This window comes from Nilaparvata lugens, chromosome 8 (genome assembly GCF_014356525.2).
Source record: "Nilaparvata lugens isolate BPH chromosome 8, ASM1435652v1, whole genome shotgun sequence".
Lineage (NCBI taxonomy): Eukaryota > Metazoa > Arthropoda > Insecta > Hemiptera > Delphacidae > Nilaparvata > Nilaparvata lugens.
Window position 1 is genome coordinate 18348673 of NC_052511.1, and position 23533 is coordinate 18372205.

At 35.8% G+C, this 23533-nt stretch overlaps 1 protein-coding gene across 1 annotated transcript in view; it reads right to left on the bottom strand.

Moving 5' to 3' along the window:
• LOC120352649 (microtubule-associated protein futsch-like) overlaps positions 1–22409 on the bottom strand; it is a 22986-nt gene extending 577 nt beyond the window's left edge. Inside the window, exons 1-7 of the mRNA XM_039434149.1 lie at positions 22395–22409; positions 20090–20361; positions 16928–17180; positions 16300–16516; positions 14898–15025; positions 8885–9501; positions 460–5461 (exon numbers count right to left, since the gene is read on the bottom strand). Coding sequence (XP_039290083.1) covers positions 906–5461; positions 8885–9501; positions 14898–15025; positions 16300–16516; positions 16928–17180; positions 20090–20297 — 5979 coding nt within the window. The 5' untranslated portion in view covers positions 20298–20361; positions 22395–22409 and the 3' untranslated portion in view covers positions 460–905. The remainder of the gene's footprint in view (positions 1–459; positions 5462–8884; positions 9502–14897; positions 15026–16299; positions 16517–16927; positions 17181–20089; positions 20362–22394) is intronic.
• Between the last annotated feature and the right edge of the window lie 1124 nt (positions 22410–23533).

Consider the following 23533-nt stretch of genomic DNA (forward strand, 5'->3'; position numbering starts at 1 on the left):
ACATTTTGAAAATTTCACGAAAAATACTTGTAATTTTCTCAATGAATCTAGGAAGACGAATGAGTTGAATCATTTTTCCCAAGGAAAATGAAACGACTTCAAAGACTCCATCAAAAGCAATAGTAGGAATAGTCACTTTTGTCTTTAGAACTACGGTACTGAAATTATTGAAACACATTACGGGCTGTTTGCACAGTAACAGTTTAAACTGAATTTCATTTTAAACTGGATTAAATCCGTATCAAATCTCGTTTGTTATAATGTGTTATATTTTGAGTTCAAGCCACCAGCTGATTGAAGTTAGTTTAAGCTTTGACTGTGCAAACGGCCCTAAAAGTTATCAAAAACCCTTTCTATTTTATCTATTTCAAGTAATTTTATAAAATAAAAAGGATACTTGATAACTTTTATTGTGTTCTTCAAGTATGAGAATAGAGATGACTTTCTTCAAATACTCACTGTCTAAATGGGAGTTTCTGTTGGTGTCTGGTAAGTCGTCTACTTGATGCGTGGTCAACGATGCTTGTATTTTCGCTAGTAGATGTGACGTAGGAAGTCTTTCATACTGTGCCGTTCTTACACTCTCACCAAGCCAAAGCAGTAATAATAGACAGTAGTCGTCATTAATCGGCTTGAGTTGACAGAAAATAGCATTAAATTTGGAACATGAACGACCTGTACCATGGGATATCTTCTCAAGCTATTTTTGCTCTATTATGCAACTCTGAAAAATCAAATTGAATTGCATGACATGTTTGAACTCACTAAAATCAACATCAAATGCAACACTAAAAAAATCTAATAAATTGAATTGCATGAATTGCATGACATGTATCAAATCATTAGAATTACTATCAGATATGCAACTCTAAAAATCGAACAAATTGGATATCTACACATGTAATTTATGAATAATTATTAGTAAGAATACTCACAGATTGAGCATGCGTTTCGGGAGTGGAAGATACGGGCATAAGACGCGCTGACAGCCGTTTCCGCTTCTTGCTAGTGCTGGCGGTGCTGGCCACAGACTCAGGCGACGAAAACAGTCGCGCTTTGACCGGCGACATTTCCAGCGCGACAGACGACGACCTGCGACCTCTCCTTGGTTGCTTACTGCTGCTGGCAGCCGAAATACTGACATCGCTATCCTCTGCCTCCTGCTTAGTTCGTCTGGTACGTTTAGGAGTCGCTGGGTTGCTTTCTACGTCCGACAAAACTGCGACCTTGCCTCGTTTTCCTTTCGCCGGAGTTTCACCTCCATCATCCACCTCCTTTTTACCTCGCTTCTTCACAGGTCTCTTTTCTTTGTTCTCGTCATCTACAACAGTATCTTCATCCTCGTCTTCCTCCTCGTTCTCCGACAAAATCACATCCAAAACACTTCGACTGGGCGGACAATCCAACAGTTTCGATCGTCTCAGATCTCGTTTGATTCTAGCTTTCAGACTTTTAGTCAGAGTGGTGTCGGGCGAATCGTTTCCGAAAAGATCTCCATCCACGGTGCTGCTTCTCTTCGGCAACTTTCTCACTCCAACTGGTGACTCACTTCGACTGATTCTACCTCCTCTCCTCAAACGTGTTCCAACCGAAGATTCCTCCTCACTCTCGTTGTTGTAGGAGGACTGGGTTCGTTTACTGGTGGCACTCAAGGAAGAAATACTCCTGGAACGTTTCACCGGTTTTGATACTTCCTTGTCCTCTTTACTGCCAGCTGCAACCGATTTCCTAGTGCTGAGAACCTTATTTTTCAACTCTGTCAATGAAATATCTTCATCTGAATCATTTGAGGGCTGAGTTGATTGCCTACGTTTGGTCGTTGATTTTCTTTCCTTATTTTCAAACCTTGTTGAAGCCACATCTTCATCTGAATCATTCACAGACTGAGTTGACTGCCTACGTTTGGTGGTGGATTTTCTTCCCATGTTTTTCAACTCTGTTAAAGCCACATCTTCATCTGAATCATTCACATACTGAGTTGATTGCCTGCGTTTGGTAGTGGACTTTGATTCTTTATTTTTTAACTCTGTGAGAGACATATCTTCTTCATCTGAATCATTTATGGACTGAATTGACTGCCTACGTTTGGTGGTGGGTTTTGTCTCCGTTTTAGCTTTCCTTGCCTTCATTGGAATCACCGATTCAACTTTACCAGCATTAGTTTCATTCACAATATCGTCATCCTGTTCTTCATGAATGGTGATCATTGATTCGTTATGGGTTTCGGTTTCTTTCAGAGTTTCTTCGTCATTTGGGTGGTTCTTGATGGGAGATCTGGGTGGTTCTCCAGCTACAGTCGACAAGGATCCCACATCTGAAATGACGGAGCTGGTAGGACTGAGAGGTCGTTTGTTGTTAGCTGCAGCTGTTTTAGTAGTCTCATCCTCTTCATCGCTGAGTAGTACATCGAAACTGCGGAATGCGGTTCGCAACCGGGACCGGTCCCTGAACCGGCTGTGACGCAGTTTCTTGTTGGTAGCACTGGTAGCGGTTGTCGCCGACGAGAGACTCTCTCTGACCGAGGCCACACTGACGTCATCGGCGACGTCCAGTGCTGAGGAGACAGAGGTCGCCGACACACTCTTCAGGTTCAATTGTAGCTTTTTATAACTGTCGACGTTCTTCGAGTACTCGGACCACACCATACCGGACCGGTATCGCCTGGAGGAGCGTCGGATTCGGTCCAGTTTGCCAGATTCTTCGTCCAGTTTGCTGACAGACGCTGCCCGTCGTTGAAGAGGTTTGGCAACCACAGGTTCCTCGGGCTCGTTGTAGACGGATTCTGGAGCCTCTGAAACCGTTCCTCTGCTACTCGGTCTTTTGATGTCTTTTAAACTATACGAATCCGAGACAGTTGTAGCAGCTATCAATTGGTCTGCAACCTCTCTTTCCTCAACCTTGCTACTAGTTTCTTCTACAACCTTGCTACTAATTTCTTCTACAACCTTGCTACTAGTTTCCCCTTCAACCTTGTTACTAGATTCCTCTTCAACCTTACCACTACTTTCATCTCTAACTTTGCTACTATTTTCCTCTTCCACCTTACCAGTACTTTCCTCAATCTCCGACAAACTTTTGACAGTCGTCTCCACAACACTACCACTTTCCTCAACAATCATCTGTGAAGCCTCAGACTCTTTCTTCAGAGTTTCATCAACCTCAACCTCAATCTCAGACTCTTTCTTTAGTGTTCCATCAATCACAGACTCTCTCTTTAGAGTTTCATCCACCCCAACCTGATCAGTTGTCGTTTTGTTGTCACTAATTTCAGTCTTTTCCTGCACAATTGTTTCTTGAACATTGTTAGTTTTGTTTGTGATGTCAAATGCTGCTGTTTCGTCAATTACCATAGATTCCACCACTGGTTGTCCACTACTATTTTTCAATGTCACGTCGGATTTCTCCTCAATTATTGTCGAACTGTCAGAATCTTTCAAAATATTCAGTCTAGAAGTCTTCAAAGTTTCTTCCATACTTGTTTCTCCGGGTACAGTTTTAGTCACATCTGGAAGTAAGCTGGATGAAATAGACTTTCTCAGACTTTGTCTAGTAGCTTTGGATGGGGTGTGTACCACTGAGCTCGATCTTCTCGAACGAGAGCTTTGTATACTAAGCGGAACTGTGGGCGAGTTATCGAAGAAGTCTTTACTAACATTCTTGTCTTCATTGGTCAATGTCAGATCGTTCAAACGATTTGAAGACATCGATTTTCTTGTAGATCGTCGAAGTTTCAAATCTCTGGAAGGTGGAACTTCCGAGCTTGATCTACGACGATTTTGTCTCGTTCTCAGTGGAGTAGAAAGGTTACTATCATCAACTACGTTAGTGTGATCATGTGATTCATCTTTGGGTTGCGAATTTTCATCTAAATTGGTTTCCAACTCTTCACTCTTCACAGCTGTATCTGATTCAGCTCTTGAGATTTCATTAGTTGCATTCATCAACTCAGTTCGATTCTCCGCACTTACTTCCTGAATTGTATCCAATCGGGACTCCACTACTTCCTCATCACTTTCTTCAACTTTCGTGGACACTTCCACCTGTTTATCATCAGACTCTTCCTCATCACTCAATTCAAGTTTAACAAAGCTTTCATTGTGGTCACTTTCAAAAGCAGATGCATTACCTGTAATTTCATCAATCCTCAGTTCAAAATTATCATGGTCAATTTCTTCGGCAATTGGTTCGCATTCTTTATCATCAGAATGCTTTGGAACACTTCTAACAGATTCATCATTCTCTTGGCAATTATCGTTCACTTCTATATCATCCTGAGCTTCATCCTCCACTTTATCTTGAATTCCTTCTTCCGCATTATCCTGGATAACTTCTTCCTCCTCATCCTGAATTTCTTCTTCTAAATTACTCTCAATAGCTTCTTTTGCATTATCCTGAGCTACTTCTTCTACATTATCCTGAATTACATCTTCATCATTGTCCTGAGTAACTTCTTCTACATTACCCTCAGTAGCTACTTTCTCCTCATTGTCCTGAGTAACTTCTTCTACATTACCCTCAGTAGCTACTTCCTCCTCATCCTGAATTACTTCATCTACATTATCCTGACTTTTTCCGTCCTCAGTTGAAGTCACTCTTTCAATGTCCGATGAATCTCTACTACTAGAAGTTGAAGCTGCTTCTTTATTTTTGAAGAATGGATTAATCAACCGTTTACTAGCCGTTTGTACTATCTTGATCGATGATTCTTTGTTAAGATTTTCATATTTATTGGACTCATTCGAATTTTCTTCCTCTTCACTCAATCTCCTAGCATATTCCTCTTCATCTTCTGAATCTTCCTCCTCTTCTTCTTCTTCAGACATGGCCTCTTCATCATCATCCGAGCAGAATTCCTCCTCTTCAACAAATTCTTCTTCCTCAGCTTCTTCTTCGTCTTCCATCTCATTCCCTTCACCATCTTCTTCGTCTTCAATCTCATTCCCTTCATCTTCTTCGTCTTCATCTCCATACATCCTCGATTCATCGTAGTCTAGTTCTTCTTCACTTGAGATCCTATTCCGTTTTGGAATCACTGTCACTGGCTCATCTTGAGGTTCAGAATTTGAAGAGTCATCAAGACAAATAACTTGATCATCACTATCTTCATCCTCCTCTTGTCTTGCCTCTTCTTCTTCCTTATTCTCCGATAGTTCTCGACGATTTTCCACTCCAGCATGTGTATCACTAGACATTTCCGTTTTTCCTGTTTCACCCTCATTGGCATTCTGTCTATAGTTCTCCATGTATTCGTCTTCCTTGTATAAATCATCATCTTCCGGTTCATAGTTATCTTCCTTTCCGACATCTTCGTCATCATCGATTCCAGCATAGATGTCAATCTTACTGTCATCCACATCATTGATTTCTTCGGGCTCTTCTTGGGGTTCCGCTGCTACTTCACTGTTGTAGACAATATCTTTGGATATAACTGAATCCTCAGTTGGTTCAAGTGGGTCACACTCTGGAACAAATAAAATAAGCATAAATCACTATCAAATATGATATAATTGTGTTAAATTTTGATGTAATTTGTGACGAAGTTAATGCTTCTGGTGACCTCATCTGATGACCACAATAAAAAATTATTCTATAAATAAAAATAGAAATGTAAGTACCCTTTTTAAAATTATTTAGTCGAGATATATTTTGGCTATATAATGCCATTATCAAATAATTGGAAACATGTCTTGACTAAATAATTTAAAAAGGGTACTCACATTTATATTTTCATTTATATTCAAAAGTAGCCATACAGAAAAAAGACAGAATTATTCTATCCTATTTTAAAATTTGTGTTCTCTGAATACAGATGAAAAGATTTATACATGATAAAATCAGTTAGAAATACTTAAATTTAACCCTTTATTAATTTATTTCACATTCAGACCTAGCCAAAAACGATCCCTTTCCGAATTTCGAAGGAGATTCTTAGAGAGAAAATAGTTGTATTACATGAGTAGAACTAGTGAACAACGAAGTAAATTATTACTTGAATTCCTGGTAAATCAAAAAATTATGGGACAACGTATCAAAAGAAATATTTCATGAGAAATAACACTTTCAAAGGATATCAAGACAAATATAAGAAATATGTTCATTAATAAAGGATTGTTTTTTGAGATTAAAATTTAGAATAAAATCCAATACTTTCCAAATTCAATGACTGACCAAAAATGATAGAATACTCTATAACTAGGATGTGGCAAAGAAGAGTGAATCTAGATATTTGAGCTTACTCATTTTATAAAATTCAGAAACAGACATTTTGGGGTAAAACCTATTTTTCTTCTCATGATACAGTATTTGTTTGATTCATCAAATAACTAAATCAATTGATAAGTAAAGAAATAAACAAAATTAATTAATAGAATCCTTGAATACCAGAATCTGGCATAGAATCTGAATCGAATCGTCGATTACTATGATTTCATATAACTACCGAATCTGAAATAGTATATTTCGCACCTAGGGCCGAAAATGAGACTTTTCCGGCCCGAAATCGGTTTTCAAAAACCAGGATAACTGATGCAGTAGCTACAGTCCGAGAAGTGAACAGTCTGGGATGAAGCCGTAGGCCTCGGACTAGAAAAGATTGAGAGCCGGAAAAACATTTTTGCCCGTGGTGCGAACGCTATTTTTCGCCACACAGAAAAATAAACAATATATAGGCCTATATGAGAATAATTGTTTATTAAGCACTTGCGAAAGCAAAAATGGAAGGTCATAGCTCTAGCAAATCTGAGGTAATCTGAATATCAGGAAATTGTCCAAGTATTTTTATTTTTTATTCTGATTTGTCTAAATAACCTAAACGATTATGTTCAATTATGTGGGAGGTTGGGTTTATATTTTTTTATTCTTTCAAATGACAATAAGATGATATTATTATAAATGTTTTAATTATTATTGAATAATAAACACAATAATAATGAAAAGTTTTTTGATCAGCTGTTTTAGCACACTTGTATTTGGCCAATCTGAATGTCAACGTCAACAATGCTTGTTGTTGTCGACTTCGGAAGTTTAGGTTAGAAGTTCTATCCTACTCTGAAAATTGAATTTGAATAGTTTATAATATCTTATTTGTATTTCATTCATCTAAATAAAATTATAGTATCTTATTGCAAAATACTTTATTCAATTTCTAGAAGCATAAACTGATTCCGTTTCATAAACTATTTTGTAAACATGTTCACATCAAATTAGAATCAGCTGACTTCAAGGTTATTTTACAGCCCTAGGGCCGTAAAAATTTTACCGGCCTGGTCAGAAAACAATCACTTTCGGCCTCCATATGACGCACGATAAACAGCTCATTACATCCAAGTGGGGCGAAAAAAATTATTAATCTATAGTGAGGTACACGTTATAATGGCTGTATTTGATTAACATTGGTGTTGCTATCCTTGTCTATAATTCGACAAAGTAGATAGCTTTCCTTTTATAGCTCCGCAACTTTGCCAGATCGTTTTTCAACAATGTAGAAATATAATTATTAAAACAAAATATTCAATCTCAATTGTTATGTTGTAAATAAAGTAGATCGTATTGTTGAAGTGTGTTTATTAGTTCCAACTTATTCCAGATAACAAAGTAAAGAAGACTATTGAAAAGAAAGAATGAAATGAACAGAGAACGGTAGTTGTGTCTAGCTTTATAACTTGGAATGCAAGAATGAACGAAAGAGTCAACAATGCAAGATTATATATTGAATTAATGTTGAGTAGTTTTGATAATAATGTATGTAAATAATAAATTGCTTAATTGTATATATTGAAATACATTTGTATGTGATATTAAGAATTGTCCATTTTATCATTAATTATTGTTCATAACTGATATGTCAGTGTTGCCACGTTTGGCGGCAGATTCAAACGTGCAGCATCATAACATCAATTATTATTAAAATTCATTGAAAATATAATTTCTTGGCGAATAGAATATAATTTAATATTTTAAACAAGAATGAACATTTGATCAGATAAACCGACAGACATCAGATAAACCGGTATCAGTTATCTTTTACAGAAGGCAGTCACAAAGCAGAGAATCAGCAACGAATATAGAGAAATGAACGAAATAGAATATACATTGAGACATAGGAATTATAGAACCCAAAGATATAATAATGCCTATGGTAAAAGAGCTCCAGAATTCAGAATACCATTTCCGTTAAATTCATTGCCATTAGAGTTGACAATGTTACAGAGTAAAAATGAGATTCAAACAAAACTCAAAGTGCACTTCATAAGGATAAATCATTTTGATTAGTTTCAGGAAATGAGTTTTGTTTGTTGTGTTTATTCGAGTTTATGAATTTTTTTATTGACTATCTATTATATTTTTTGAGTTTAAAATAATTTTAGTTTTTCAATGAAGATATATTATGATGTAATAAATATTTATGTTCAGAGTGAGTAACATTGGGTAATATCCCAGAGTGATTATCTTGTTAATTGTCGCTTACCAAGTAAAGTCTTTTTCTATAAGTCTTATTTCGTTTAGTTAAGTCGGTTTAAGTTAAGTTAATTTATGGTGCAATGGACAAATGAGAACAATCAGTTACAAAAATTAAGAAATATGATCAGGTTAATTAAGAAATATGATTATTGTTATTGATTGTTTTTATTGTATGTGAAGGATTATTTTTATATATCCCTCAAATAGCTTACAGCTAGAGGGATATTATCGCACTATTATAATACTCAAATAAATAAATAAAATAAAATACTGTTCTTCTATCTTTCTTCACTGTCATTATAACGTAGACCTCACTACAGTAGGGGGATTCTAAAAATGTTGTATATTGTATTATTACACATAATCGAGTATCATGTTTTTTGGAAAATAAATCTGAATTGATTAAAATAGAAAAAATACTTACCATTTGCGTCGATCTCGCCATCCTCCAGTTCCTCAAACACAGAGCTTTCCAGCTCGCCGGTAACATTGACAAACACAGACGCAGTACTCAGATCCTGGTAGGTTTTCTGCTCTTCTTCCTTCTCTTCTTCATACTCGAACCTCTCCTTATCTTCTTCCTCTCTCTTATCTTCGTTGAAGAAGCGCGATGTCGCCGCTGAGACAGGAGATGACTCTAATCGATCATCCGAGGATGGAATATCGATCGGATCATCAGAAGATGGAACATCGACTCTATCATCGGAAGATGGAACATCGACCCTATCATCAGAAGATGGAATATCGATGACAGAAGATTCCTCCTCAGGCTGTGAAGACTGAGGCTGTTCACTGTCTATTCCTGTATCAACTTTAAATTCACTTTTAATGACATCTTCCCGCTGAGTTGAAGTGTCGAGTGAGAACGTGACCTTGACGTAACCCGCTTGCGTGACGTCATTTTCGCTGTCGGACTGAGTGAGAGGGGTTGTCGACGTCATATCGATGTCTTCGTCAGTTTCACTCAGCTCCTGAATGGCCTCCTTTGCTGAATCAGCTGATGAAGATGCTGAATTCACATCGAAACGAATTGAAGAGCTCCTAGGAAAATCACATAAGAAATTAGTATTGGAGCCCTTGTTATTGATAGTCCTTATAAAGTATAAGATTCAACAAGAAATATGTGAAGCATAAGATTGATTTTCTTGTAGGATAAAAGAATAAGTAGTGTCACCTGGTCATATGGGACATATATATGAATCATATATTTATCTCATATTGATCAGGATTTTAGAGTTTTAATTTAGAAAAGTTTAATGAACAGTGTTTTTGTCTTTGAAAAATTTTTGTCATCGACAGAAAGATTGTTCATTTCATTTGTTGTCAAAATTAATGTAGCTTCTCTTTTGTTTTTAATAACAAACGTGCCGCTTGTGCGACAGATAAAAATATGTACTTCAGATGGCTTTCATGTTTGGCATTGACTGAGTTATATTTAATACCCAAAATTTTTCTTTTGGTCGGGATGTGAGCTCGTTCGTTAGGACTGTGAGTAAGTCCGGCTGTTCTGGTGAAGGGGATAGATTTTGCTCTTGTTTTATAATACAGTTTTCCTGTCGCAGTTCGGGCAGTTTAAAGAGAATTGTATTATTGAATAGGACGGGATCTGAACCCATTTCATTAGATCAGTTATTTTGATTTTTTAATTAATAATTAACGCCGCGAAATACCAGTGGATGCCAAAGTGGGAAGCTATTTCAAGAAGGTAGGTGACTACTGAGTCATTGTTCTTAAATTTTTCATAACCACAAACATTGAATCCTCATTAGCAGCAAAGCGAGTAGCCCCTGAAATATTCATCTGATTATTATTATTTCGTAATTTCTAATTATAATTCTAATTTTGTAATAAATAATTTATTGTTTTGTTTTAAATATCAAAAACCTGTACGATCTTTTCTTGTGTTTTTTTTTCATTTTCCCACCCTTACAGTAGCTATAAAATGAGGAGTCTGGGACAACATGCGCCAGACTTCCACACCGGTCCTGGCACACCAAAAAAAAAAAAAAAATTTATAGCTACTAGAATAAACTGCTTCATGTTAAGTAATAGATTGCTGTATGTGGAGAATAGATTGCTCCAAGTAGAACAATTGATTGTTCCATGTTAACTAGTAGACTAATTCCCGGTTTCACCAAGCTTGGTCAAGACATTTGAATATGGTAAAATCAGGTACGCTTCATGTGAGTGCACTGGAATTATCAATATGAGCTATCGCCACAGAAATCATATGTTCAGTGCGCTCTTTGTAAATCATAAGAGATATGACTATGTTCAAACGTCTTGACCGAGCTTGGTGGAACCGGTTATCATACATGTAAAAAATTAGTTGCCTCATGTAAGCAATAGAAAAATATGCTTACATACTTACAAGTAGCCATAGACACCATAAAAAAATCTGGTGTAGCGCACTCACACAGCTTTCCTTGCCGTTTTGAAAATTGATCACCTGACGCTAGTGTGCACGCGCATCACAAGTCTACTATTCAAAGATCTGAGTCAGCTTGTGACAGGACAATAACGCTGGAGACACACGAAGTCTGATATCTCTTCATAGTGAATGATTTAATAGAATCAACAGTTGCCAACAGTTTGCAATTAGATAATCACATTTTCTCGAATTTTGAGCTTATTTTCAATTTTAGGTGAAAATGTTATTGAACATTAATTGTAGAGATTCTCATGCTCAATCTTTTCCACTTGAAATTTTTTGTTTAAATTGTATCTGAAGCCTGATAATTGAGAATCTAAAATCAAACTTTGCATAGATGGGGCGGAGCTCCTGAAATTTTTACAGTTATAGGACTTGTGGCAGTTGATAGAACTTATCAATGACTATTCTAGGTATACATTTGATCAAAATCGTTGGAGCCGTTTTTAAGAAAATCGTGAAAAACCCTGTTTTTGACAACATTTTTGCAATTTTAGCCGCCATCTTGTGTTAAAACTATTCTCCATCTTCAAACAATCTCTTTTATGATTTTTGATTATGTATTGTCATGTTCTCTGCGCGGTAGTCATTAGTTTGTATCTTTGCCGCTGGAGCGCTAGTGGTCCACTGCCGACCTGATACTGGGCATTTTCTCTGCATATTTTATTTATCTTTGTTCTAGTTTTTGGAAATGTTCTGAAGCCTTTGTCATTTTATTATTGTATTTGTCAATTTGTTGTTCGGCTTCCGGATATTTTTTGCATCCTTTTAAACATCAATTTTATTGGTGATTTCTTGATCTAGGTAGCACTTGCTTGCTACCCACTTCCTAACTTCACGGTTCATCGTTTGTCTGTCTAGCATAAAACTTCGTGTGTGTCTCCAATTATTCTGCTTTATTCGTGAAAATAGTTTTCACCTCGCCCTGTTTGCTTGTTTTATTTGTTGGAGACATTTCATCGGTTCTTTGGAGCCATCAACCTTAAAATTCGGACAATCAGTTCGTTTGTTATTCCATTTCTAATTTTTCAACGTGTTCGTGAACTCTTGCGTGTGTGTACACTTCCTTGTACAAATCTAAGTTACAACTTGAACTCTCATCTTTCGTGAAAATAGTTTTCACCTCGCCCTGTTTGCTTGTTTTATTTGTTGGAGACATTTCATCGGTTCTTTGGAGCCATCAACCTTAAAATTCAGACAATCAGTTCGTTTGTTATTTCATTTCTAACTTTTCAACGTGTTCGTGAACTCTTGCGTGTGTGTACACTTCCTTGTACAATTCTAAGTTACAACTTGAACTCTCACCTCTTGTGAAAATAGTTTTCACCTCGCCCTGTTTGTTTATTTCAATTGTTGGATATTCTCGACTGGTTCTGTGGAACTATTATTAGTTTTTCAAGATTTGAACACTTGTTTCAGTTTTACATATTTTATTTCCATTACGGCATTTTCAAAATGGCTGCTTGTGTGCGTCACCACGTCTGTCTACAAGTTTAAATCTGTTTTACATATTGCAGACTCTTGTTTTACATCGAGTGCTAACCTTGTTTAGTAATTCTTTATTTGCATTTTGGGACTGAATAGTTTACCCATCATTCATTCATTCTATTGATAATTATTGTGATATATTGCCAATATCACTGACTAACGTGACTCGTGAATTGTAAATCGCATTTTACAACTATTGCAACTGAATATTTCCAAAACTTAGGAAATATATCCTTCGAAACATTGATTGAAAACTCTTCCTCTACAACTGGCTGCTGTTTCATCGGCATTTCAAACTAGTTGGAATCTTGTTTCTCTCCTGATGTGTCCATTTGAGCTATTGGAAGCTCACGCTGTCTTTGAAGGCCCTAGACCAAACCGGGACCTTGACTCTGGCCTATTCGAGCTATTGGAAGCTCACGCTGTCTTTGAAGGCCCTAGACCAAACCGGGACCTTGACTCTGGCCTATTCGAGCTATTGGAAGCTCAAGCTGTCTTTGAAGGCCCTAGACCAAACCGGGACCTTGGCTCTTGCATTATGTTCCACAGCTAAGTATTTCTGTATCACCTACTTTGTATTTTATTACTACCCTAATCTATTGTTTTTATCTTTCAGGTTAGGAATTCATTGTTGTTCATAGTCAACTTTACTTTATTTTTGAGTTATTGCTCTTGAGAATTGTTTGTCAGTTTTTTGTAATCAATTCATGAATGTTCTGTGAACATTGCAATTATCAATCCTATTTAATTCTTTGTTATTATTCTTTTGATAATTGCTAAAGCTGTAGTTTCTGCATTTTACAATTAGGCTATTTCAGTATAGGCTACTGTTATTCATATAACCTTATGGTTAATTTCAACCTACCTGTTTTCTTTTGTTGGTATCGAATCAATTCAAATGTTGAAGCCTTGCAATTCAACATATTTACATTTCAATTTTTCTAGGTGTTGTTTGTTATTAAAAATGACAATTGTAGGTTTTAACTAAAGACTACTTATTATAGATTCTGGTATTCTATAAACGTTTGTTTAGTAGCTGTTTCATTATTCCATTTTGATAACCAGATAGATTATTTTCTATGTTCATTGCTGTTATATTCATAACTTTTTACTGTCACTCTCTAATTAAAATTAAAATTATTACTATTTCAAATTGTTACATTGCAATCAGTTCTTGCATTCAGATTACTGTTTTTACTTGTTCTTTTTTACTAGAATCATTTAATACCGTTTTCAAGTTTGTTCATGTACTTCAATCCTTTTCTAAACTTAATCCTAATCTTGTTCATAACAAAGTTAAATTCTATTTCAATTTATATGTCGACCAATCACCCTGAGGGGTTATTTCATGTATTCAAATTTTTATTTCTTGTTCATGTGATTTGACATTCTTTAATGCTGATTAAAGTTTGTATTTTACCAACCTACTTTTTCATTTGGCATTTCACCTTAGCCTACATGTTGATGATTAGTTTTAATACTGAGTTGCCTAAAACTGTTTTGCATTCATTCCAGTGCACAGGTTTTTGAATGCACAACGGTTCTTGCACTCATGTGGAATTTCAGTCAGGTGTCAAATCAGTCAAGACACATTGTTTCTCCTTATTTCAGAATTTGATTTATTCTCTCCTATTTATACAGTCCACTCTTTTCTAAGACTAAATTCCACATCTTGAATTGCATTTGATCGAAATTGTTCGTGTCGGATCCTTATAGGGGAAGGACCTCAAGTTCCAAATTTCAAGTCATTCCGTTAATTGGGAGATGAGATATCGTGTACACAGACGCACATACACTCATATACACACACACATACAGACCAAAACCCAAAAACCACTTTTTTGGACTCAGGGTACCTTGAAACGTATAGAAATTTAGAAATTGGGGTACCTTAATTTTTTTCGGAAAGCAATACTATCCTTACCTATGGTAATAGGGCAAGGAAAGTAAAAATTAGTTGCCTCATGTAAGCAATAGAAAAACATGCTTACATACTTACAAATAGCCATAGATACCATAAAATAGAAGTGTTGGCAGTTCAAATCAACTATGGTTTTATAAGATACCTAGTATTTATTTCAATTTTATTTTCCACCTTTTGTTTATTTCAAGGTTATGACTAATTACTATATTCTCGATCAGAAATATTTCAATTCTTAAATGAAAGTAAAAATTCACTCCACTACTATATCATGCTTATTTTTAGAATAAATGTCTTTGTAGATGATGAGCTGGTGAGGATTGTTCTTCTGAAAAGTATTTTGCAATTCTTGCCTGTTTGTTATATTCTAATAACTAATAATATTATATGCTATATTCTAATGACAAAAAATCAACAATTTCAATTATTTATCAAAGCTTCATCAGTATTCTATTTATCATCAGTGGTAATGTATGTATCCTTTCAAATCCAGAAATTAAAAATTGGATCTTGTGTTTTTTAATTCAAGGTTTTCGAAATTAATTTTAAAATTGAAATTGAATGAAAAACGTGGAATCAGCAACAGTTAACACTTACCTCTTATCAATGGGGTTTTCCGACTCGATGTTCTCGGAGAAGCGAATCTGCCGAGGCATGGGCGAGGAGGGAGCATCGCTACGCTCGCTGTACCTCGACACAGAAGACTGGCCACTCTTCCACGGCGACTACAACAAAGACAAATAGTTATTTTTAACTCGAATGAAACAAAATCGAATTAATATCATAATAACATTTTCATTCAACTCACAATGGACATGGGAAATAGCAAATAACTGATTATACAGGTTGTTTCAGAAGTAGTGTCGAACATTTTAGGGCATTGTTCCTGGATGATAGGAGACTACAAAATAATGCCGTATTAGCGGTTATCCTTATAGCTGCCATTATGTTTTTTTCACTTAGGAATTTTTATCTCAAGAACGAAATGTTGTATTGATCTGAAATTTGGCATGAATATTTATGCTATAAAGACTCAACTTTAAAAAATAAAATAAAAAAATTCCAATGTAAATTTTCAAAATGGCGGCCATTTTAAATTTTTGATTGCAAATTTCACGAAAACCGTTCATTTTACAGAAATTTACAAGCGATAAAAAAGTTAGCAAATTTTATCAAGATTTCACGGATACCTCATTTATTAAGATTGGTCAAAGAATAAAAGAGAAATATATTATTTTCGTATTGCATGCATGATCAATTTTCACAATATAAACATTAATATTACATTTTTAATTCCAATTGTATTCAAGGTGAAGCTTTGAAACTCGGTATGGCTCCATATGGCCATCCAGCTGATTTTACTATGTTTTTCAGATGATCTTTTTGTTCATGATCATGCATGCTGTACGAAAATAATTAATTTCTGTGTTATTATCTGACCAATTAAATGAAGTATCCTTGAAATCTTGATAACATTTGCTAATTTTTTTGTCTCTTGAGAAATTTTCCGTAAAGTGAACGGTTTACGTGAAATTTGCAAAAAAAATTAAAATGGCCGCCATTTTGAAAATTTACATCAAAAAGTTTTTATTTCATTTTTTAAAGTTGAGTCTTTATAGCATAAATATTCATGACAAATTTCAGATCAATACAAAATTTCGTTCTTGAGATAAAAATTTCAAAGTGAAAAAACAAAATGGCAGCTAAAGGATAACCGCTGAGTTTTGGACACTTCAAATACGTCATTAGTAGTCTCCTATGATCCAGGAACTATATCCTAAAATGTTCGACACTACTTCTGAAACACCCTGTATAATATAATTTATTATTTCATCTTTTGTAAGTTTTTAATGACTCGTATTGAATTGTATTAGCAACTCTCACATGCACACAGGATTTTCCTTGCAGGTGTTTGGTTTCCTATATTTTTGCTGAACGTTCTGTTTTGTGTAAATTTTTTGTTTTGAAGAACCAATAAAGAATTGTTGATTTGATTTACCTTAAGAATTGATAGAGGAGTGCGGGGGGTCAACTCGCTGGGAATGACAGCGCGTTTCCTCTTTATGAATGGAGTGGATAGCAACAAGGCGCCATCTTCCTTCTCCTTTTTCTTGTCAATGACGTCATCGAAATCAAGCCGGGCTCGCTTCATTCTGGACTCTGACTTCAACAGTGACGACTCGTCCACCTCATCACATCCCAACCCTCGTTTTGCGCTGAATACAAACAGAATAAAATAATTGAATTACGAAATGTGTCTGCAATTAAGTACAGATTACAAAATGTAAAATTTTAGTTTTAAAATTTTCAATTCAATCAAGATGAAAGTGGGGAAAACCTATAATAATAGGTACTGTATGTAAGTCTGATGGAAATACTAGAAAAAGATAAATCAAATTGTGATGTGAATTAGGTGAAAAACATTTGTTGATTTAATCCAATCTATTATTTTTTAGTAATTGATTTAGTGATGCTATCTATAATTAAATTTTCGGGTAACAGGTTGATCAACTTATTTACTACATAGGGGAACTGTCTACGGCATACTATTAGGTCTGTCCTGGAAATACGTGCAATGTGTTGTGCACAAACTCAAAAGCCAATAATTCTATTCTGTTTGTACTCACGACTGGTCTAGTTGGGCGTTGCTGCGCGGAGAACCGGAAGTCCTCGCCGTCTTGACGCTGAATGGTGTACTGCGCAGGAATGGAGTGTCCTCGACTGTGCTGCGCATGCGCGACTTGAGCGCACAAGGTGTGGCAAGCAGCGGCGCCCATGTTTGCCGAGTCTTGGCCAGGGCCAACTCCACGAATCGCTCCTTCAGTCCGGTCTGCAGTGGCTGCTGGTTAACTGCTACCGACAGGGGGTCTGGTCTGTCAACTGCAAACAGAAAATAGTCCCAATGAGTGAAGTGAATGATAATTAATAATAATATTAAACAGAGAAGGATTAGCTGGCTGGGCCATGTACAACGAATGGACCAAAACAGAACACAGAAACAGATGATTGTTCGACGAATGGAAGGAACCAGGAGAAGAGATCGCCCCAAAACCCGCTGGCTTCAAGATGTGGATAAAGATCTGACGTGCATGGGAGTGAGAAACAGGAAGAGGCGAGCAGGTGATTGATTGATTGATTAGGTGATAGAGACGATTGGAGGCGAATTGTTGAGGAGGCCAAGGTCCAAGTAGGGCTGTAGCGCTTCGTAAGTATTAAACAGAAAATATCCCCAATGAGTGAACTGAATAATAAATAATAATAATATTTTCTTTGGTCGAGGGTACAACACAACCAGAGGAGTTTATTCAAAATATAGACATGATTACAAAAAGCATATAAGCTACAATTATTTACAAAGTATTGATACAATTGATTGATTATTATTTGCTGATAAGAAAATAGAATCATATGGTGTAGGTATGGGGAAAAGTGGCCTGATTACGATTCCCCACCTTCTTTAGGTTTAACAGTAGGGAACATTAATACAGTATTATTTAATCCAATATTGTATCAGTCAAATAATAATAAAGACTCCAAATTGAAAAATTTCTTACCATTTTTTTCGTACAAAAAAACGATAAACAGAACAAAAATAGTTATTTGTGCAACTAGTGCGCAAAGTGACAGTTTGCTGCACCAAAAGAAACGTTTACGCCCGAGCCGTAGGCGAGGGCGGAATGGTTTCTTGAGTGCAGCAGAGGAGCTTTGCACACGTATTTCACATTAAATTTTTCCTACAGTTACCATTGAATTTGAAAAGTGGGTAATTATGGGTAAAATTCGCTGAAATCCATCAAATGTTTTTCTGTGTAATTTTATTATTAATAAAAACCTTAATTTATTTAAAATTGAATTATAATGATTAGTAATTCAATTGAAAATTTATCTGACTGCTTGAAGGGGGTTTATCTTATGTAAGCATTGAAATTACTATAATCAAGGCACATAATCAATAGGCAACGCTGTTCTCCACTGCCATTATAACGTGGACCTCACTATGAGTGTTACCAACTTAATTTTGATTTTGCTGCACTGGTGCTCCATATAACCTACTAACTATTTTGCGTTGTCATGCTGCAAATCTGGAGTACGCAAAGTACTCACTTTGCGCACTAGTGCGGAAAAGTGATTCTTTGCGGCCTGCAATCAGTGCAGAAATGGTCACTTTTCAAGGTATCTGTAGGAAAAAACATATTTCAGAAGAAAAAGTGCAAACAAAGTCAATACAAGTTGTCCTCTTTATTGACTAAAGAGGCTTTTAGTTTAAGTAGAGGTTTTAGCAGCATTGCGTAGAATTTATCTGGTTCGGTGTGACCTGCCATATGCCTAGTGCCTTAGACTGGCCACTAACGGTAGAACATGCATGATACTCATGTCGTCTTACATCGTAGTGTCATCACAGCGAAAGGCTTCGAGCAGAATTTTCTGAGGTAAGGTTTTTGTATATCCGATTTTTTTGTTTATTTTTCTTCGCTGCTCTATTTTTGATATTTCAACACAATAGATCCCACATAACATACATCAATCAAACACTATTCAAAAAGAAGTCTGCTAACCTGTACGGACACAATACAATAAGGAATTCCCTGAGTGTTTTTTTGAACTCCTTCAAGCCATCAATTTCTCTTATGTGAGATGGGATTGAATTAAATATTTTCATTCCCATATAAAATAAGGTAAGTTCTAGGTAAGGATTTAGGAAAGTTCTAGACTTTAAAAAGCTGGAGTCAGAAAATTGGCTTTCCAAAGAAGTCGCAGTAAATAAATCTTTATTTTCTCATTTCTATAATTGGAAATGTTTTTCCTTGACAAAATGAAACGGGAACGCGACTAGGTGCCACCCCGACTACTAGTGCCACCCCTTTTAAAACCGTTTTTAGGGGACAAATAACCGTGAGCCATCCCCGTCAACTTGTCTCCTTTCTAAGGAGGTGACAACTAGTCGGGGAGACACCCTGACGCGAGGGTGCGAGGTGTCAAGTTGTCGTTTACGGCCATGACTAGTTGGCAACTTTGGTCCAGTAGGTGCCAAGTAGTCGAGGGGACAACTTGACGGCAATGGTATATTTTTACGAGGGTACAAGTAGTCGCCTATGGCCAAAATGACCAGGTGTCAAGTAGTCGGGGTGATAACTAGACGGCGACCCAATGAAACATTTCGAAATAATTCAAAATAGCTGGAACTTTACACTATTTTCTCTTCATTTTATTTTGTGTTCAATTTTCGAGTTTTTCGAAATTCAATTTAAACGTGACTTTGACTATGACTACGACTACGCCCCGTTTCGAAAAGTCAATTTTCTGACTCCAGCTGTTAAAAGTCTAGAACTTGGCTAAATCCCGAGCTCGGAAACCGGCCCTAAATAATGTTCTATCATCATAATTTGTAACTTTCTAGTGGTTTATTTTATTTATTGTAATTGATTGTCTATTTCATGTTAGAAGCCTCTTGCTGACGACAAGACATGCATGATGAACATATGTGTGTGTGTGTGTGTGTGTGTGTGTTGTGTGTGTGTGTGTGCATGATAAACATGCATGTCCCACCATTAGTGGCCAGCCGGAGAAACCGCATCAATTCATAGTATTCAATTTCAATTTAATTATACATTTTACACATCCCTACAAGATACAAGTAAATACAAGCAATAACTATGACAACAATCATAATATATAGGCCTACTAATTTAGGATATGCTGTTTGAAATAAGGGAGGATTCTACGGTTTTCCAAATATGGAGCTATAGTTTCAAAGCTATTCAAACAATAATTAGTTAAGGTTTAAGCACCTTTCTTCCAGGTGCCGAGCGTATTCTTCTGCCTTGAACAGAAATCGGCCAGCTCGCGTGTGATTGGTGGCAGCGTCTTGGCAAAAGCTGTCACGATGACATCACGAATCTGATCACGTGACTCGTCATCCTTGGGCCTTGGGGCGGTGCCCTTGCGGAAGGCGATGCCCTTCAGTGGCGTGCGACGCTCCAACACAGGCGTTGCCATAGGCGTCGGACCCTGTACGCGTTTCACTGCCAGCTTCTTGTTTACGTCTATAGCTTCCACATACCTGTCAAAGTGAAAAACATAAAAAATCATATAAACCTTCACGTTCTGTGCACATATAGAGCAGTCAGGCGTTACGAGTTCCAGGGGTATAGAATAGTAGACATAGAATAGCGGGAATAGTGTTTAGTGTAATATGTATATACAGGAATATAATCACTACCTCCGTAAACTGTTTCCGGAGGTAGTGACAATGGGCCATATGAATAAAGTTGAGCATTTGCTTATACTTCCAAAATATGGAGCATTTGCTTCATTTTCTATGAATAGACGTGAGCAAAACCTTTTGCTTATGCTCATCAAAAAAATAGTTTGAGCATTTGCTCAAAAGTAAAAGCTTTTGCTCAAAATTGTATGAATAAACTAGAGCATTTGCTCAACTTCTGAAGCAAATGCTTCAAAAAAGGTGAGTCTAGTCTAAAGCAGCTTATCACCTTTTGCTCATAATAAAATGGCTCAACTAATTCGTATGAGGAAGAGGAAACTATACCATATACGATCACAACCAAAAGTTGAGAACTATAAAACTCTTTTTAGATTCAACCATGATACATATCACCATTATCCCTACAAAAGAATAAATGCAAAAGATAGCTACCTGTTATAAAGATAGCCATCACAAAATAGGAAATAGGTATTTAAGAAGATGAAAGTGTAGACGATTATAAGAAGGCTATTGATATTATAAGAATATGCTGAAGATTGTTATAGAGATGACATTTTTTCACGCTATTATTTCAAAATTCTAAACTTAACTAACCTAAAATTCTTTTCATAAATAGAAAACAGAGCAGACGACGCAAACACAAGCGGTGCACCCTATTTGCATATTTAGCGCTTCTGTGAGCTATAAAAACAAACTAAGGCTACAAAAGCGAATCAGCTGATGAAAAATCTCTAAAATACGTGAGCATTTGCTCCAGAGTTCAGGGGCATAAGGTAAGAGTAAAAGGTAAAGCTTATTCATATAAAAATGAGCAAATGCTTTTGCTTCTACATTTTGCTTATGAGCAAAACCTTATGCTACATGCTCTTGCTCATGAGCATTTGCTCTGGTTTTATTCATATGGGCCAATATAATTCACGTTATAGCCGGTGGAATCGATAGAACGGCATGGTTGCTAATTTCATTTTCCTACCGCCTTCTATAGTAGTAAGTTTAGATTCGAGTCATCTCGGTCGATCTGATATAATATTAATGTTGAATAATCATCTCAATTCAGTGATCAAAAAATATACAACCGAGCTGAAAACCGAGGAAAATAATGTAAATTCAAGAGTTAATTTAGAGACTGGTTAGTTAGAAGCCCACTCTACTCAGTAAATTAGTATTTAATTGAACAGTTAAATTATGAACAGTAATGTGTATGAATTTAGTTGATGTAAAATGTTGTATAACTTTCAAGGGTGGTGAATTTTCTCTTTTGCAATATTTGCTTTATATATTTATACATTGATAGATACAATATCATTCTCAACTATGAATGATTGGGAAGGAACAACAGGCTTAAAGCCCAAAACTGTTCCTTTCCCAAATTTAGATAGATATTGTCCAAAAATAGGTTATGTTTACACTTCATGATTTTTGTCCAATTTTGAGTCGAAAATATTTATAAACTAGGTGCCGGTTGCACAACAGCCGGTTAAATTTTAACCTTGATTAATTCCACAAGAACCAATCAGAGAAGCCGTATTTTCAAAGACGCCTTCTCTGATTGGTTCTCGTGAAATTAATCACGATTAAAATTTAACCGGCTGTTGTGCAACCGGGCCTAGGAATTTATAAATAAGAAAAGTTGAAAGCCTTATTAAATAAGAATAATTCACTAAATCATCACTGATAACTGAAAAATACTGTATCAATAATTGAACATTTTAAAACTTGACTGTATTGTGGCTCATACTCTGTCTTAATATGACGTTTTTGAGACATAGTGAAACCAATCCAACAAATTTCTGTCTTGAATTAGGATATTTTGTCCACTAGTTGACTTGGTGAATATTTATGCACTTATGAATGAAAAAGTACCAACACACCTGGCTCTGGATAGTAAAAAGTGAGTGAGCGAGTGAGTATTTGAAAAATCAAAATATCGCATCCCCGAAATTCATAAGATGACGTATAGCCAGCTGTGAAATATAAACACGATCATTTTAAAGAATTGTGTTCTGTTTATCAATAGATAAAAATAACGAGCGAAGCACGGTGCCCCGATATTATGTAATAAATTGAAATTCATGTAATGCTCAACTCAAAATTAGAGTGTTCAACTTCCTTGAAATATAAATACGACCTTGAGAAATTAGTAAGCGTCTGAAATTTCTTAATCCATTACGAACTGTTACATGTTTAATAAAATTTAACACCGAAATAACGACTTCCAGGCTATAATATATTGTGATAAATATGAAATATTTTCTCACTGACTGAAACATGCTTTCGATTCGCATGGGATTATAGTTTAACATTAATTATTATCGCATGGGATTCCAGAGCATGCTCAATTCAGTGAGTGAATATTTCATATTTATCACAATTTTTATAGTTTGTAAGTCGTAATTTCAATGTTGAAGAAATTAGTCAATTTGAATAGTGAATAAAAAATTGTATTGAGAAGAGCCAAGAAACAGAAGATATTATAATTATTAGTGGAACTCACAATCAATCAATTCCATCAATACATTTTTATTCCAATCAACACAATACAATATACATAAAAGATATCTAAACAAAAAATCACAATCAAAAATAAATTTTCAATGAAATACAAAAACAGGCTTCATGGCGGGGTGTGCTGAAAAGAAAGAAAGGAGGAAAAATACCTAGACAACTATGGTTTCCCATGTAATAGGCACGTAGAAGGTATAAAAGTGAGGAAAGAAGGGTGAAGAGGAGAAGAAAAAGGAAGTATTGGAGAAGAAAGTAGGAAAAAAGAGAGAAATGTGCAAAACATTGTAACCTAACCTAACTTTCAACAAATGTATCTAAAAGAGTTGGCCTTGCAAACAGTAGTTTGAGCAGAAATCTCGAGAATCATACGTCGATATGGAAGAAAAAGTTACTGTATGTCCAGGTTTTTATTTCTAGTTTAGTTTTCTACTAATCTTAGAGTCTATGAGAAAGTGGTCCGGAATAAGGTTTATTATTTTAGTGCTTATATAGATCAATTACAGCG